Source organism: Aedes albopictus, chromosome 3 (genome assembly GCF_035046485.1).
Source record: "Aedes albopictus strain Foshan chromosome 3, AalbF5, whole genome shotgun sequence".
NCBI classification, from domain to species: Eukaryota; Metazoa; Arthropoda; class Insecta; order Diptera; family Culicidae; genus Aedes; species Aedes albopictus.
This window is the reverse complement of record NC_085138.1, coordinates 373,226,455-373,245,089: the sequence shown is the minus strand read 5'-3', so window position 1 is coordinate 373,245,089 and position 18,635 is coordinate 373,226,455. Positions and strand designations below refer to the sequence as shown.

At 47.5% G+C, this 18,635-nt stretch overlaps 2 protein-coding genes across 3 annotated transcripts; one reads left to right on the top strand and one right to left on the bottom strand.

The window, feature by feature from the left end:
- Positions 1–5,029: 5,029 nt before the first annotated feature.
- LOC115267776 (zinc finger protein 2) lies at positions 5,030–11,527 on the top strand. Of its 2 annotated transcripts, none has more exons than XM_029875052.2 (4): positions 5,030–5,338; positions 8,784–9,800; positions 9,867–10,086; positions 11,141–11,527. In XM_029875052.2, exons 1-4 carry the CDS (start codon positions 5,179–5,181, stop codon positions 11,415–11,417), a joined length of 1,674 nt encoding a protein of 557 aa, XP_029730912.1. In that variant the 5' UTR covers positions 5,030–5,178; the 3' UTR covers positions 11,418–11,527. The 2 variants fall into 2 exon arrangements, with proteins under 2 accessions (XP_029730912.1, XP_029730914.1); XM_029875054.2 differs by lacking the exon at positions 5,030–5,338 and adding an exon at positions 5,570–5,950.
- A 553-nt stretch (positions 11,528–12,080) lies between these two features.
- LOC109397095 (zinc finger protein 2-like) lies at positions 12,081–18,363 on the bottom strand. The gene is made up of 5 exons (XM_029875051.2): positions 18,115–18,363; positions 17,533–18,060; positions 17,094–17,471; positions 12,466–12,685; positions 12,081–12,400 (listed from the first exon to the last, which is right to left on the bottom strand). Exons 1-5 carry the CDS (start codon positions 18,239–18,241, stop codon positions 12,100–12,102), a joined length of 1,554 nt encoding a protein of 517 aa, XP_029730911.2. The 5' UTR covers positions 18,242–18,363; the 3' UTR covers positions 12,081–12,099.
- Between the last annotated feature and the right edge of the window lie 272 nt (positions 18,364–18,635).

The window sequence follows — 18,635 nt, the reverse complement described above, 5'->3', positions numbered from 1 at the left end:
GGATCCTTGCGGTACACCTGCAGTGACATTGTACTGTTTTTGGCCTTCCTCGGTGTCGTAAATCAGCACCCTGTTCTGGAAGTAACTACCCAGAATACGCCTTAGGCCAGCCGGGACACCTAAGCGAGATATGGCGCTCTCTATGGCGGCCCAGCTTACACTATTGAAGGCGTTTCTAACGTCTAGCGTTACGATCGCGCAGTACCGTATGCCTCTCCTCTTTTTCTGCAGCGCAATTTCGGCCAATCCAGTCACCGACCTAATGGCATCCACTGTCGATCTACCTTTGCGAAACCCGTACTGGCTGTCTGATAGCCCCGCGTTGTCCGACCTCTCGGTATAGACCAATAACCTTGACAGAATGATCCGCTCTAGGAGTTTCCCGGCCGTGTCCAGGAGGCAAATTGGTCTATAAGCCGACGGGTCGCCTGGTGGCTTCCCGTGCTTGGGCAGTAGAACCAACTTTTGCCTTTTCCACCTCTCCGGAAACACGCCTCTATCCAAGCATCTCTGCATAGCCGATCTGATCATGTCAGGGCTAGCCTCGATGGCCGCTTTGATAGCCACCGTCGGAATGCCATCCGGGCCCGGGGCCTTGTTCAGCTTAAGTGATTTCGCAATTGCGGCTAACTCCTCATTCGTCACTGGGGGAACCTCACTCGGACCAGGATGGTCTTGTGGTGTGGGTGCCCATGGTCTCACCTCGTGGTGCGGGAACAACGTTTCCACGATCCTCTGCAGCATCGCGGGAGAGCGTTCCGGTGGTGCAGATGTGCCTTTCATTTTGCACATGACTACGCGGTACGCATCACCCCAGGGGGTTGTGTTGGCCGTCTGACAGAGATCGTTGAAGCACGCCCGCTTACGCGCCTTGATCTCTTTGTTCAGTGCCAACTTTGCCGCCCTGTATGCCACCTCTCGCTCCGCTCTCGACTCATCGGTCCGGGCTCTCTGCATCCTTCTCCTTGCCCTGTGGCAAGATGCACGGAGCTCCGCGATTTCTTGACACCACCAGTACACCGGTCTTCGTCCATTCCTGGGTATGGATCGCCTCGGCATTGCCGCATCACACGCTCGTCTCAAGGTACCAACTAGACCGTCGCTAGACAAGTAGTCTGTATTCTCTCCATGAGCATCCGCTCCACAAATGCCGGCTTATCGAAACTCGAGGTTAGCCATCCTCGGTGAGTGTCGGTTATCCTCGACTGCTGCCGTCTACCGCCCTGTTCGATACTGTATCGAATCGCCAGGTGATCACTATGCGTGTACCCGTTATCAACTCTCCAGTCTGAGCTAGGGTTAAGCCCTGGGCTCCAGAAGGTCACATCAATGATGGACTCCGCACCGTTTCTGCTAAAAGTGCTTACACTGCCGACATTCGCGATCTCAACGTTCAATCCCGCCATAGCTTCGAGTAGAGCCCAACCTCTCTCGTTCGTAGAGCGACTGCCCCACTCGACCGCCCACGCGTTAAAGTCCCCACCGATGACCAAGGGGCTCAGTCCAGCTAGAGCGCTTGACAGCGAATCTAGCATGGACGAGAACTGACCTATCGGCCATCTAGGTGGGGCATAGCAGCTGCAGTAGTAGACTCCGCCGATCTTCGCAATCGCGAAGCCCTCGCACGTCGTGGAGATTATCTCCTGGACCGGGTACCGACCGGTCGTACAGATCGCCGCTTTCTTGGCCTTATCCGCAACCCAGTTCCCGTTATTGGGGGGGATGCGGTATGGGTCCGAAAGAAGCGCGATGTCTATACTCGACTCCGAGGCGGATTGCCACAACAGCTGCTGCGCGGCTTCACAGTGATTCAGGTTCAACTGTGTGACTTGCGTCATTTTCGGCCGTTACGTCCACTTATGCTTGGGCACTTAGGCCCACCCGTCACATGGCCCTTGTTCGTCGTGCAAATCAGACACTTTGGCGCCGATTTACACTCCCTGACGAAGTGGCCTTCTACTCCGCATCTCCTGCAGAGCTTGCTCCTATCCGGGCCTTTGCATGCCCACGACTTGTGGCCTCGTCCGAAACACCTGAAGCACACTTCCGGCGGCTCACATACACTGAGCGGGCACTCCGACCATCCGACTTCGACCATGCCCTTAGCAGTCGCTTTCTTCGCTTCCCCGACTGGAAGCTTGATCGTCGCGATCTGCATACCTGCTGGGCCTCGCCTCATGCGGATCGATGCGCATGGCGCGTCCACATTACACTGCTGTTTAAGAACAGCAGAGAGCTCCTCCGCGGTGGTGATCTCATCCAAGTTCTTACACTGGATGGTCATCTCCGGCGTCAGAGCCCTCACCCGCACTTTTTCACCAAGCACTTCTTGTGCTAGAGCCGTGTAGGAAGAGCCCTTGTTAACGGCATTCTTCTTCAGCTCTAGCATCATCTCTCCAGTCCTAGTGCGCCGGATGCTTTTAACATCCGCACCTAGTCCCGAGAGACGATCCTCGCTCCGCATAGCCCGCAGCACATCTGCGTAGCTATTGCCCTCTGCTTTGAGCACCAGTGCGTCGCCTTTCGTACGCTTACGCGCCGGCTTCGCCTTGGTTTTGCTCAAAACCTTCTCTCTTTCTACGCGCCCTCTCTTGCCAACCGTGATCCAAGGGTTCACCTTCCCTTGGACCGGTTGGTCACTGCTACCGCTCTTAGCAGTCTCGCCTCGGGGTTTCGGCTCTTTGCCCCGAGCCCGTTTCGCGACCGGCTTGGCGTTACTCGCACTACGCGGGCGTTTGCCACTCACCGGCCGCTCCACATCCATCGATCTCGGCCGTTTGGTTTGGGCCGAGATTTTTCCACTCTCTGCAGCCCCACCTGGCTGCACCTTGCACACACTCTCTGTGGAGGAGCGGTCCGTTTGCGTGGACCTCTCCTCTCTACCCGCACTACGATCAAACAGGAGATCGTACTCCCTCCGGGCCTGGGCGACCGAATCGCGGAGCCTCAGCAGACCTTTTTTAAGGTCTTTACTGATGTTGTTCCGCCCACTGGTGTATCCGATCAGCTCGTCGAGCTGTTCGGAGACCACCAGCAGCTTCGGAAGTCCATCCCTGTTGCGAGTCAGCGCACGCGTGAGCTCTGCTCCACTCATCTGCGTGTCCTCTATTGCCGACCCGACCCTCGGAGTGCCGTACTCCGACACTTGCGGGGATTCTACCCTCGACGCCTGCGTTGGCGATCTGACCAGTCCGCTTTTCGCGAACGGGTTGATCACCTCACCCTCCACGTTCTCAGATTCCCTAATCAAATACGTTTCCATCACTGCTGTAAGGGTCCCCCTTAGAGCCGCTATCCCTCACTGCCACTGAAGTAGTCGCCCAAGGATCCCGGTGGTTATCTATGCAAGCAGGGAGGCCACCCACGGGTTGGCACAGGCCCTTATGGGACCTGAGCTCAGAGCCAGGATCAGCGCAAATCAGGATACTTCAACTGAACCTACCTCCACCCAGTTAGTTTCCTAAGCTGGATACAGTTCGGGAACGTACTCTAAGGCCTTGCCAAGGTTTTATGGGACGGAAGGCGGCTCCGACATTAGCCCATCCGTCGTTTCAGGTCAGTGTCACCCGGCCCTACTAAGAGGATATAATGCCGTCACCACCAGCACTCCTCTACTCCGCGGTCCTCTTAGAGTGTACCATCTCATTGACCAGTAACGTCGCGCGCCAGTATATCGTAATCAGGAGCTTACTGACATCGCTCCTGATGTGCCCGAGGCACCCCTGACTAGGCTGTGGCACTTTGGAAGCGGTGCCGGTTCGCTTGAACAGAGTTGATGCTTCCGGATGTGTGGTATTTCTGAAGAGGCCCAGCAGAGCCCACTGCTGAACCCCCGCCACGCCTAGGCAAACCCCGCTTGAACAGTTCGTGTGCAGCGCACATGATGCTCGGTCACCTTGCGATGAGTCTAGAAAGGCCATGAGTCTAGAAAGGCCTAAGTGCTCTACACACGATTTTAGACGAGTCCCAAATCATTGAATCTATCGAACTTTTTCTCACTCTGGTAAGCCAAGGTTCCGAATGCGAGAAACGTTGGCATGAGTCTAGAAAAGGCCAGTTCGATTTAGATTCAAGTGTGGAGGCATTTATTTCTCACTCTGGTACGCCAAGGTTCCGAATGCGAGTAACGTTGGCATGAGTCTAGAAAGGCCTAAATCCTATCACACACGATTTGGACGTTCGATTTTAACTATTCTCCTTCTTGAATCTCCTACCCTGAGTGAGTAGTATCGGTGTTCGAAAGTAACGCGTTCCGCCTAGTCTGTTGGTTGGCACGCACGGAATGTAATACCGTATCCCTTCGCAACGGTACCGTGAAACGATTGTGGGTTTCGTCATCCTGATCATCGTCGATTCATCATCGCGATAGCTGTGGACAAGAGTGCTGCTGGATTCAGTAAGTATTTGGTCTAGTCCCACCGCAAGAGGAACACCACACCCCGATCGTGCTGCCAATTGGAAGATTGCGCCCCGGTGCCAACGCCAACAATCTTGCTATAGAAAAAAAGAATAACGATTTTGTTTGTTTTGATCAACAGCAAAAGAGAGAGTCGACGAAGAGAAATCGATCAAGTTAGATAGGGCCTTATGAAAAATCATTGTCGAATTGGGTTCTTTAGGGGTATCCGGATTCACCCAAAAATTAGTCGAAATACAAAATTTCATAATTTTTGGAGTCCGGGAACTAATTTTAAAATGTATTTAATATTTGTATGGGGACAATTTTTTGTTCGGGTCGAACCGTCGAACTGTCACTTTATCTATCATTCTATCCACGAAAATTAAAACTGTTTTGTTAATTTAACCATCAAAACAAAAGTATTGAAATCCAATAAAATCACGTTATACTCAGAAAAATGCGCTCTTTCGATTAGGCTATAGAAAATAGCAATATTTTATTCACGAAACAACCCAAATTGTGTTTCTACCCAAGCTACCCACAACAGATACCCCAATTCACCCTTAAAACACGTGTTTGTTGCCATTATGTGGAACTTGTTTGTGGATTATTTGTTTTTGTTGACATACTTTTTACGTTCGGTAAATCAGTCGGCCGATCCTGTCTCAAAAGTTAAGTGAATAAAAGTCGAAATAATTTAAGAAATCCGTCAAATAGTATAGAAAAACGCCGATTTCAAACGAATCACGGCTTGTGTACCCATCGTATGAAAATCCGCCATGCCTAGGCATTCCAAAAAGAAAAGAGCTGCTCTACTGCGGGAGCAAACCAAACGATGGGCTCGCCAGTCCGCCGATGTTCTGCTAATGCTGAGCTCGTCGGCGGATCCATCTCTTCAGCTACCACCTACGATGGAATCATTCGGAGGACTGAACAATGGTAAGTACACTCTGACTGGGGCGCATATGATGGGGTAATTCAGCAAAAGCCTTTAGTTTTAAATGATTTATGCTTTGATTTTTTTTATGTTATTTGGAAAAGATATTAGAATAACTAGTGTATTTCTATTGAAAAGATGAAGTGGTTTTGTGTCTCTTCGAGAAAGCTTTCGAAGGAAAAGCACTCAAAGGGGTTTTCCTACCTTCAAACTACATACTAGGGAACTAGCACTCACACACTTACCCCAATTTACCCTAAAATCGCAAACATAAGTTTGTTGTCAAATGTAGAAGATGTGTGTGGGTGATTTGTTTTTGTTGACAACACTTTCTTTTTGCAAGCAGTAGTTTAGTTTTAGCTCAGCGGGCCAGACCCTACTTTGAAGTTGAGGAAAAATTTAATGTCGAAATAATTGAAACAATTCGGTGAAAACAAAAAGATCATTTAACAGCACCATGCCCAAGCAAACGAAAGCTTCCATAGCAGCTAAGCTGCGGGAGCAGGCGAAGAGATTGGCTCGTCAAGCCGCCCAGGCTCTATTGGTGCCAAGTTCGTCGTCGGAACCGTCTGCTGGAATGCCAACTCAACAGTTGCCCGGAGGAGCACATATCGGTAATGGTCACTAGACTAACCCTTTACATGGTATAGGAAATGTGCTGCTGTTGTGGAGTTTCGATTACACCTGAATTGCTTAAGCTATTAGTTAACGCTATTACAAGTTTTATTTTTGTGTTTAATGTACTATTTTAACTTGTAAGTATTTTCCTGAGTTTAATGCACATTTATAGTGCTAAGTTTAATGCACATTTATAGTCTCGACATTTCTGAAAAAAAAAACAATTATAAGTAAACCGTTCCCTATCAAGGACATCAAAATGTAAACATCTTGTATTAAAACATGAATCCAGATGCCACCTTAGGATTAGAAATTCCTAGACAAAACTCAAACTATGAAACTAATGCTGCGAACAAAAGGCAACCTGCCAGAGAAAATACGATTACATGATCAACTGATGGACCAACAACATTTATGAAACCTCGTCAGCCTGCGTTCGGAAATAGTTATCCAATAGGGTAACTGTCAAAATTTAAATTGTGTGTTGTGTATGTGTCCAAAATGTGATATTCCATTTTATTACGCATTTGCAAGGTTCCACTACAAGATGTTTTGATATGCATTTGTAGTGCTCCAATATTTTCGTAATAACGCTTTGCCAAGGTGCTTTATTGTGGTCTCTACATTGTCATAACATCGAAAATGTCACGCGTATGCTTTGCTGTTGGTTGATACATGCGGAATAGTTTACACACTTGGCAAATCGCGTACTGATGGCTTTAGGAATGAGTTCATCCAATGGATTACTCAACTAGGATGACAAATTTGCCTTCTTGGACTTACCCTTATATCCAGATTCATCTCCGGTATAATTTGATCGGAGTCATTTATAAGATCATAGCATAAAACTACATAAAATCATCCCTTCAAGTTCTTCAAGAGATCAAAAATATGCCAATGTTCAAAAAATTTACAGCAATTGACCACGAATTTGATTATTCCAGTTATTTTGAGAAGCTCCTGTAAATTCTTCAGTAATCAGCAAAACAATGAATGCTATAACGCTTTCGTTGCAGTTTGGGATTTCGATCTAAGGGAATACCGCATCCAGTATGCTGTTTAACCCTCTAATACCCAAATTTTTGATTTTGATCTAAATATCATTTTTCGTCATCTAAAATCGATTTAAACATGTTTTAGAAGATGATTCTTTTTAATTCTCGATTTCGTGAATTTCAGTTTTTGATTTTTCTAATTTTTATTTTTGAACATTCCCACACTTTTATATTGTTCCTGGAAGCCTATTTGAGTTACGGATTTTTTGCGATGAAAACAATTTGAGATTTTATGATTATTGTTGAAATATTTTTAATTTAATTTTTTTTCATAGAAAATTTTATTTTTCGTGTAATTTTAAGGAAAATAATTTTAGAGTATATTCGATTCCCTTAAACTATTAAACTAGGATAGAATGATTTGGGAAAAAATTAAAATATGTTAAGGGGGAATTGAGTTTGGATTTTCTAACACATGCTTGCAAAATTTTCTCACATGTGTGAGTTTTCAATTGAATATGTAGAAATACTCGAATTTTCACCACTATCTGATATCGAGTTATTTGAAAATTTGCTTTAACGCTTGCTCAGGACACTTACCTTTTCATTGAGACCAAGAAACACAACATTTTCACAATATTTCACTGCAAAACTGCTATTTTATAAATTGTGCGCTATCTTTTCCAAATTCTCCCCCAACGCACACCAGCTCGCACCATTTCACTAGCACTATCTTACCGGGAACAGTCTCACTTTTTAATTGCCTCTCGAAACGTTATTGTTTCCATAATCGAAGCATAAAATGTTTCACCGGCTTCAGAAATGGAATAATTTTCACTACATCACGAAAAAGTCCGCGGCGATAGCCACACAATCGCGAAAACTGCACAAAATCGTTTTTCACTTTCCAACCGGCGCGGTATTTACTTCCATGTAGTGCACATACATGGTGTGGCTCTCCTTGATTTGCTGTTTCTTTTATTCTCCCATTGCCTATGCGTGCATATTTCTTGCGTCATATGCACAGCGGTGATAAACAAGTTGAAGATGGGAAAGAGACAAATGAAATGCACTAACGAACCTGCCTCATCTGCACATCCGCGTGCAAGAGTGTTTGTTTACTCTCTGTAAAGTCAGTAGGCGCTTTCACCAATACTTATAAATTGTGAGTTGAACCTTAATTGTAGCGATTTAATACAAAATAAATAATGACTTCTAAAAGGTGACTAAAACATCAATTTTTCAATGATTTTTTTTAAATGTAAATGCGCTTTTAAATACACCAAAAACCATTTTGAGATATACAAAACAGTCCTAAATATCAGCCAAAAATATAAAAAAAATTATTTTCCACGAAACAAAAATTACAAAAATGCTCAAACTATACCCCGTCTAAAGGCGGGGTTGGGTATTAGAGGGTTAACTGAACGGCTTTTTAACTGGGCGCTCGATAACTGGAGCAACGTTCAGTTAAAAAGCAGTTATCTGTCAAAAATAAGCGAAATTTAACCACATTTTACTAATCGATAAACAAAACAAATTATAACAATAGCCTCCAACTCCGGAAGCTCAGTCCACTTATCGAGCGGCGCTCGCTAAGTGGACTGTCGACAAAGCCCAGCTATCGAGCGGAAGCTGTAATATGGAAATGCCTGTTCTCTGAAACTACTGCTAAGAATGTCTTTATGTTCAATGCTGTTATGATGTAATGTTCCTGATCTAGTTTTAACAGTTCATTAAGACCAGTATGGTCAGATGAATAAAAAAAGTATGGACGGGAATTTCAGGCATTTCTTGCCATCATTGCAACAATGATAATAATGCTTCATTCCAGGCGTGGAAGTGGAAGTCCCCATGAAGCCGATATTCACCCCCAATGTCAAGCCGGAAAACCTCAAGGTCGAAGTGAATCCCTTCGAAGCGTCGGAACACTTGGAGGAAATCAAGGTGGAACCGGAAGAACCCCAGGAAGGCGAGACGGACCCAATCGGACGGATTGACCCAACTACTGGATTGGCGGAAACACCTCCGGAGGAGGAAGAAGACCAGAAGCCAGACATCAACTTGCTAAATGTGGTTGTTCCGCACGAGCCTCGGTGTCAGTTTTGTCTGAAACTGTACGTGGAAGCCGGGGGTCGAGGGATCATCCCGCGGAACCGGATTGTGTACGTCCTAGGGCAGCGATGGTGGGGTTCACCCCGAGAACGTCCGAGATGCTGCAAGGGTTGCAAGCGACTGTTCGAACTTTTCTACGAGTTCAAGAAGTCTTGCTTGGCAGCACTGTCCCGACCGGAGTTTCTGCTGGCGCAGGAGGCTGAGATGAAGGTGGTCCATGAAGTGGTTGATTTGAAACCGGTTCTTGCGAAAGAGAAAAAGTCTGAAGAACGCCCGGATTCTGGTGATGAAGTGGACGTTGTGGGATTTGGGTCTCTTCCGGAGACTTTTGAGCAAAACGCCGGGAACTTGGAACCAGCGCATGTTGAGCAGAACATAGAGTCGAAACCGATTCCACAATCCACAGAAGCTGACTGGGCTTTTGAAGCTGACGGAATCGATAACCAAACTGATTCGGATGAGTGGAATCTGGAACCACCAATGGAGCCATTTGAAGATGATATTCCGTCGAAGAAAGGCACCAGAAAGCGAAAACCCCATAAAGCTAATGAGTCAAAAAAGGGGAGAAAGTACTGCTTCCGTTGTAGGAAATTCTACGAAAATGAAGCCACGTACTTGGAACACAAACCGACCTGTACGAAGCCAGCCCGAGATCCACCTCCGTTGGCATGTCCTCAGTGCCCGAAACGGTTCAATCGCCAGGAACACCTAACCTATCACATCAATCAACATAACGGTGAGTTTCGTTTACGTCGTATGTATTCATCGCTCTTCGGAGAAATTGACGCAACTCTCATTTCAGGACTACGAACGGTGCCGTGTCGTCGCGAGGGTTGCAACAAGATGTTCTTCCGGCCGTCGGTTCGCCATACGCACGAGCGGACCTGCGGCAAGGGTCCGGAGGTGATGTGCACCATGTGTGCCGCCGTTTTCCGCACGAAAAGCGCCTTGAACACGCACATGGCTACCCACGGGGATCCGACGCACTTCTGCGAAGTGTGCAAACGGGGTTTCTACTCGAAGTAAGTAATTTCCAGATTTTCCAGACATATCCAGGTACAGTAGGCTCTGTCATACTATTGTCGACTGCACCAGCTAGCGTTCCTTCGATGATTAGTACTCCAACGCCACGCGAGCTCCTCCTGGTCACTGTGCTCTTATCAGTACCAAAGTTCCTCTTGTCTACCGAACTCCTCGTATCACCGAGCTCCATCACATCTAAGTTACTTTCGCTAACACACTCCATCACTGCCGAGTTACTTTTCCCAACAAGCTTCTTCCCTCTGTTGATCAGCTGCACCTCACGGCCTCGATTACTTTAGTTTTCATCGCAGGTGAGAGACTGACGATCCTCGATCCACAACGAGTGTTAGTTCTCTCTCGCACTTAGCCTTATTACATCTTGGCACCTTATTGTATATGAATCTCCTCATCTTTTCTTGGAATTGCTGTGCATGTAGGTATTCTTGCTTTTCTATCTACACCAGAGCGTCAGTGTAACCAGTTGCTATGACCACGCAGCGTATAGCGAGGCTAGTCCTGTCGATGATCGTTCCTAGTTCTTATAGAATTGTGTGAATTACGTACAAAATTATGAAAGCGCTATTCTTTAAGCTTAGTTTCTTGTTGCCAAGTAGAGCGCTCAAGTAAAATTCCCCTTTTTTCCGCAAGTAATTTTGACAACTGATCCAGTATGGGGAGAAACGTTACTTTTCCTTACGGAATAATAGCGCGTACTATTTTTCCGCAAGGAAAAGTGACAGCTCCATTTGATTCGCACGGGAGGCGTTACGAGTGTTACACTTTTTTCCTTACTTGCCATCTGCGAACAGCTCAAGTAATTTTTAAGCGGAATCATTACTCGATCATTACTTGTCCTATCTTTTTGCACAGTACGTACCAGGTGGAAACTAGCCATTAGCTCGGAGCCTCATCTATGTCCTAGAAATGTACTAAAAACTTCAGGTCGTCTACGCACTAGACCCCAAGATCCGAGGTCCTGGTTTCAGCGACCATCGCTAAGCTGCGAGGTCTGATATTCTTGATCCCTAATCCACCGATTTCGATCGTTTGCAGGGCCAATCTCCAGAAGCACGCGGCAGCACACTCCGATGCGCGGAACTTTGAGTGCAAAGTGTGCGGCAAGCGGTTCAAGTCCTACGAAGCCAACCGGGTACACCAGCGAGTCCACACGCAGGAGAAGCCGTACGTTTGCCCGAACTGCGGCATGGCGTTCATGTACAACTGTGTGCTCAAAACGCATCTGCAGAAGAGCCAGTGCGGAGGCCCTACGCCGGTGGATTTGGCGCGAAGAGAACTGGAGGCAGCCGCCCGATTCATCCAGATGCATTGAACACGTGGGTTCGAAAAGCCAACGCAAGCAAAACTGTCAACCTTCGTTACATTTAACCAAATGTTTTTACTTACTTGAACACGTAATAAACTATCGAAACAAAAAATGAAGCTAAAAACCAATTTACTTATTCAACGCAGATGACATCCATTCCGTAGCCACTTATTTGGTACCGTATTCCCCACACGAATTTGATCATTGATCGCTTTTTGTACTTCAGTTCAATTTCTCCTTTGAGCACTACGGAGTCATGGCACAAATTTCCCAAATGTAGGAGAACGTGCCTCTGGAGCCGACCTACTGATACGGGGTCGCCGAAGCGATAATTCTTGACGATTAGCTAGGGGTAAGGGCGGACATCTTTATCAGATCCCTCCTAGAGACGTTGGAGATACTACTAGTTACTCCCCATAACCAGCCCTGTTATCAACTGAAGTTTTTACCGAGAAAACGCCTCTGCGTTTTCTTGCCTTGTCTTCCTTGGCGATTAGCTACACGGTCGAGATAAAGCTCTACTCGCTAAGCAACAAATAAAGTACACAAAATTGTAATCATAACTTACCGAATGACTGCTGATCATGGATTCCTCAAAACGGGCTTAAATCCTTCTTAACGCACTTCTCTCGATTAAACCATTCATGTATTCGCGCATATGCTTGTCGCTTTCACCTTACCTTACCTTCTACAGCATCCTGTAAACATCGCTAGTCATCTCCATAGCCCTCGTTGCACTCATCAGTTCATGCCGTTCGTTCCGTCCCAGCGCCAGCTCACCCGGTTCGTGACCCCTCTCCAGATGGGTCTTGAGCAAACAGTTGTACGTGAAAGCCATTCCACAGATGTGGCAAACGTACGGCTTCTCCTGGGTATGAATCCGCTGGTGCACCCGATTGGCTTCGCGCGATTTGAAGCCCTTTCCGCAGACCTTGCACTGGTAGCGGCGTTCGTCCGAATGCACCGCCGAGTGCTTTTTGAGCTTTTGTCTAGGGGGGAAAAAGAAATAAGTAATTATCTTGAGTGAATAGAAAGACAGTGATAGACATCCTACTTGGTATGGAACGCCTTGTTGCACACCTCGCACACGAAGCTGGGATCGTCGTGCAGAGTCATGTGAATGCGCAGGGCACCCTTCGAACGGAACATGGAACCGCAGGCGCTGCAAATTTCCTGCACATTTTGGCCGCAGTGCATCTCGTGATTGCGGCGCATGTTCGGGTTGAAGAACTTCTTGGTGCAACCCTCCCGCCGACAGGGAACCGATCGAATGCCTGGAATGCCCCAGAATCGATAGAAATGATTTTCATAGACGTGAAACATCAAGATGAGCGTATGACAGGGGCTTGACTGATTTAGAAAAGGGAACACGTTGAACAGAAACACGAAGTTTTCCACTGATAATGTGACGTCTTGTTTCTTTATAAATGTTGTCGTCAGCCGTTAGGAAGTTTGACCATTTCCAGGCAGTTATGGGAATACTCATTTGCTACTATCTCAGTTCAGATGGCATTGATGATAGAATTCGCAACATATATTAGGCTGGCCCAAATATTTCAACACTCCTCGATGTTTTTCATCACAAGTTCACGAAGGTTTACATTTCCACAAAGTATTCACAAAGGTTTCAATGGACACAACAGCCTACACAAAGTTCCTTCTCCTGCATCGAACACTTCTGCCTCGTAAAGTTTAACACAAAGTCTCATCACAAAGCCACGAAGTTCAACACTTAGTATCGGAGTTCCACGTCGTCAAAACAGTCGAAATATTCTTGCTCTTGGAACTCCTTAGTGGGATGCTCAGCTGTATTTTTCCGGAGGTTACCGCTCTCTTCTCAGGGCATACAGCTCCTCCACAGCTTCCACCTTTCTTCTGGCGTTCACTATTTGGCACCTGGACTCCACGAAATTTACTTTCAGTGTCCTTTTCGCCGCAGTTATCCGTTGCTTCACAGAGAACAGACATCCAAGCACAGTTCCATAAAGGTCATTTCGAATGGCAACACAAGTGGCAATTTCGTGGCGGCGCTGCTATCGCAAAGTTTTCATGGTTTTGTCAGTGGAAATCTAGTAAACTTATCTAGATATGTATACTCACCACTGGTTGTGGCAACTTGCCTCATGGTGGCGCTAGTATTATCAACACTAAAAACATTTGAGTTCTTACACAGCTTGGATGTCTGTTCTCTGTGGCTGCTTCACGAACTGCGGCGGCGTCCGAACGGTTCTCCAAGGCCGTCACCAGTCCGTTGATTCCGACAGACTTCGATACACCCCTGCCACTTGCAACGAGCTTTCAAGCTTCTGTTCAAGTTCTGTAAGACAGCCGATCGAACAACTATTCGATCGCGAAAAGATATTCGCCCCTTCTTCGTAGTTAAAACTACAAAGTTTCTTCAACACAGACACTCGCGACGTCACCGTAGCTGACATCAGTTCCCTTACGAAGTTGAACCGAGTGTCAATATGTTCTGTTCGTCGATTCCCTCCTCCGGTAGACGACAGCATGGCAATGCAGCTTTGGTTGTCCTCATGCATCACCACGGGTTTGGTGACATCCTTGCCGACGACGTGCATCAGCTTCGTCAACCAGAGAAGTTCCTGGCTAGCCTCGGATAGTGCCACGTACTCCACTTCCGTCGAAGACAAGCAGACGCACTGCTGTTTCCTTGCAGCCCAGTTGATGGCACCGTCTCCGAGTTTGAACACGAACCCAGAGTTGGACTTACGGTCAACCTTATCGCCGGCCCAGTCTGCGTCAACGAATCTTTCAAGCTCAAAGCTCTAGCTTTAAATCCGCCGTTGATGTAAGGAATCGTAGGGTTCTCTCCGCTTCGATCCAGTCCGCTTCAGAGGGTTGACTGACCTTGCGCCCCAGGATGGACGCCGCAATCGCAATATCGGGTCTGGTGCATACCACAACGTACAGCAAAAAAGCATCACCCAAGCTTTGGTAGCGCTCGCCGTTTGGCATTCCTTCCTCCTCGTTTTGCTGCGCGTTCCATGGGTCCATGGGAATTTCCGAAATTCGTCCTTTCCACTTGAATGCCCAGGTAACTGGTGATGTCCCCCAGGGCCGTTAGCACATTTCAATTTCCACAGGTAGTGGTACACCCGCTCATACTCATCGTTGTCCGGACTTGCCACGAGCATATCGTCGACATTCAGCAAAATAAACGACATCACTCCATCGACGTTCCGGATGTAGAGACACGGATCTGCCTCGGATGGTTCGTATCCAAGCCGCTTCAGTTTCTCCGATATCTTTTGGTTCCAGATGCGTCGAACTTCTGACTATAGCCCTGTGCCATGAAACGGATTACTTGACCTGACTCCTCGAGCTTTTTCTTGAAAATCCATTTGCATCCGATTGGCTTCCGATTCGCGGGCTTCTCCACGATGTCCCATGTCGAGCTCTCTTGGAGGGATGCAAACTCTTCGTCCATTGCTTTCTTCCATTCTCGACATTCCTGGCTGCGCATAGCTTTTTCATACGCTTCATCTTGCTGGATTGAGGCCAGCCGGGTAGCTTCTCCATACCATACCGGTGGCACACCAGTGTTCGATCGATTGGATCTTCGTGCATCCTCGACTTTCAACCGCAGTATCGTAGTTGTCCTCACTACAGAATGTTGTCTCGTCGAACCCTTCGAAATCGCTTTCCTCGGGAGATTCACCATCGGCCATCGGTGCGAGCTTCTTCTCCTCAGGCTCTTCAACTTGATCATCGGGGACTACTTCCGGCTGCTGAAAAACGGGTTTGAACGGATAATACACGACAGTTCCTTCACGGTCGTTGGTTTCGCCAATTTCTTCAGCTGGGGTGAACCTGGCATCACGTGACACAACGAGCTTGTTCGTCGCTAGATCCAGGAAACGGTAGCCCTTACGCTGCTGCGAATAACCGACGAACGTCATTTTAATCGATTTTAGGTCCAGCTTGGAACGCTTCTCCTTCGGGATACACACGTAGACTTGCGATCCGAACAATCGCAGGTGATTGACGTCCGGTTTCTTCGATGTCCACAACTCGGAAGGCGTTTTCGAGACAGCACTGGACGGCAACATATTTTGAAGGTAGCACGCGCTTTTGATTGCTTCAGCCCGATATTTGTTCGGCATCTTAGCATCACGTAATAGACATCTTTCCATCTCGACTAACGATCGGTTCTTTCTTTCAGATACTCCGTTCTGCTGAGGCGTATGGCTGGTGCTGAACTGCTGCTGAATGCCAACTTGGCGACAAAACGTAGCCAGTGCTAGATTCTGGAATTCGTCACCCTGGTCCGAACGAATGATTTTTGGCGATCTGCCGAACGACGTCTTCATCTCTTGCACGTACTGCTTGATGAACGCGGTGGCCTCTGATTTGCGTCGAAGAAAATACACAACTGAATAGCGTGTGAAATCGTTCGTTATAGCCATAACATGCCGATACCCACCTGGAGTTGGAGTGTTCATTGGTCCCATGATTGGTCCCCACAGGTCCGTGTGCACCAGATCGAGAGGTTGCTTCGTCTTCTTCTCGGATCTCTTCGGGAAAGGTAGTCTTGCGAACTTGCACTCCAAGCAACATTCACAGACGGACTTGACTCTATAATGCACAATCTTGATGCGGGTCGCCAGATTCTTCTTCTCCAGCTCGCGGACGGCTTCCGGGTCTCTGTGGCCGAATCTCCTGTGCCACGCATGTTGACAGTTCTCCGAATGGCCTGCGCACTTTGCGCCAGACTTGCATTGAGCGTGAGTTAACCCTTATGTGGCCGGCAGGGTACCCGGGTACGCAGCACCCATTTAAAATACACGGTGTAGAAAAAAGCAAAAAGTTTGCCGGCCACATAACGGTTAAAGGCTGTACAATCCTCCGGAAACCATTCCAACTGCCACAATTTTCTCACCCTCGGAAATGCGGCTTTATTGAAAACGATCGTCGCTCCATTCTTCGTAGCCGATCTGTGAGGTTGCTCCGGAATCAATCACCCATGAATCCGAGCTGCAGCCGACCTTGGCCATGAATGCGTACTCCTCAGGGCTGCTACGAGCTACCTTCGCCTTGGTCCTCGTACCTTGCTGCTTTGGTTCGTTCCTCCGATTTTCTTCATCCCTTTCCTGTGCCAGCAAACGGCAGTCCTTTTGCTTGTGTCCGGCCTTGTGGCAGTGGTGGCAAATGATCTGCTTCTTCGTACCTGCCTTTTACACCGACTGTGCTCCTCCGAAACTGCTTTGCTTGGCCACTTCGTCGATCAACTTCGTCTTCACGAGATCGAACGTCAGCTCGGCATCCGACCGGCTTTCCAGAGCCGTCGGTAGGGGGTTGAAAGAGCCCGGCATACTTCTGAGGACCATCGGCACCTGCAGGTTCGCGTCCAGCACCTGGCCGGTCACCGAAAGCCGCTCGAAGAGATCTTGCATCTCCGTGATGTGCTTCTCGATGTCCTCGCCATCAGTGTAACGCATATCGCACACTTCCAGGCCAATTGACAACACCACCGTGTTGTCCTCGACTACTGCTGCAACAGACGCTTCTTTTTTCAGCGACTCAGCTTCAAGTAGCAGCTTTGAGTCACTAGTGCAATCAGAATCCAAGAACTTGACTTCTTAGCTGATTGCTATCCATGGTTCACAATGCATGAGCTTTGGAAAATAAAGTCTTATGCGAAACTGCAACTCGGATACTTACCTTCATGTTTGTTCATATGGTACGTTAGGTTATCGGCACGGGTGAACCTTTGCGGACATTTGCTGCACTGCACCGTTGGCGGATCTTTACCCAGCTTGATGCACGTTGGTTTGTGCTCCAGGAAGACGGCTTCCGATTCGAAAAACTTTCTACACCGGTAGCAGTATTTGTGCGTTTTCCTTGTCGGCTTGATCTTCGGGACAGGCTGATTCCCGGTCGGTACATTGAGACTCGTCTCGGATGCTTCTCCCACACTGTCAACGACTTCGACGTCCGAATCGTCGTCGGAACTTGCCGACGGAATGGCCGGTGGTGATTCCTGTCTTAACTCCTCGAGTTCTGGGTCGTTCCTCGCCTCATCGTCATTCGACTTTACATCTGTAAATAAGAAACGGACAAATAATGCAAAATGCTGAAAACTGGATTAGTAAATTTGTACCACTTGGAGGCTGCTTCTTTCTCCTTTTCACAGGTTTTTTAGGTCTCAAATCTACCACCTCACTGGACGGTGCCTTGTCGACGCCGCAACTCATCAAAAACAGTGGCCGAGCCAGCGCCATCAAGCAAGACCGTTTAAACTCGTAGAACAAGTCAAACATCTTCTTGCATCCCTTACAGCAATCCAGCTGCCCGTGGGACGCACCCCATTTTCGCACACCCAGCACAAAACCAATCCGGTTCCGGGTGATGATCCCTCGTCCTTCGGGGTCCCGGAACTGCTCCAGGCAAAACTGACATGTTCCATCGGAGAGATCGGCTAAGTTGATCTCCGGCAGATCATCAACCGGCTTCGAATCTTCCGACAGCTCTCCGATCGGATCCGGTTCACCTTCCAACGGTTCCAACAGTTCAACCTTGACTTCCTCCAACAGGTCGGAAGCGTCGAAAGGATTCACCGTGTGGTCCAGTGGTTCCTGTTTGACACCGTCAATGTCCACAGCCGGTTCCGTTAGGGTCGAATCTTCCTCTAAAATAAAGTGATAATTTATTATCTCGGCATCGCAAAGGGAAAATATTGTACCTTTTGGCCATTTTGGTTCCAAACCCACTTGAATCGGAAGTGGCTTATGCTCTGCTGTTTGTTGTGCTAATTTTGTCGCTGCTACCCGAGCTCTGGCTGCTAGTCTCTTCTTGCTAACCCGTCCCATTGTTTTCTTCGGTACCACTTTTGGCTTTATAAATACCTATCTTGTTTTTTAATCTGAAATCCACCGAAATAAACGAAAAACTTGAAGCTTTAATAATAAGCGACATTTCAAGCTTACCTGGGATGAACTGCAGTGCAGTGCACTGTCAAAATAAAACATATTTACGACCCACAACAAGTTCCACATTTTTACACTGACCAAAATCGTTGGGTTTGTTCAGGTGGATGCTTTGATGGAACAGATTTTTTTAACGAGGGGGACAACACTGGTTATTGGGCTCAGGCCCCTGGCATGAATGAAATTTATCGTAGCCAACATCTAACTGCCTTATACTCATATTCGTGCAAATTGAAACGAGCGTGTAATCAACAAACGCAGCTTTTGTTTGATGTTG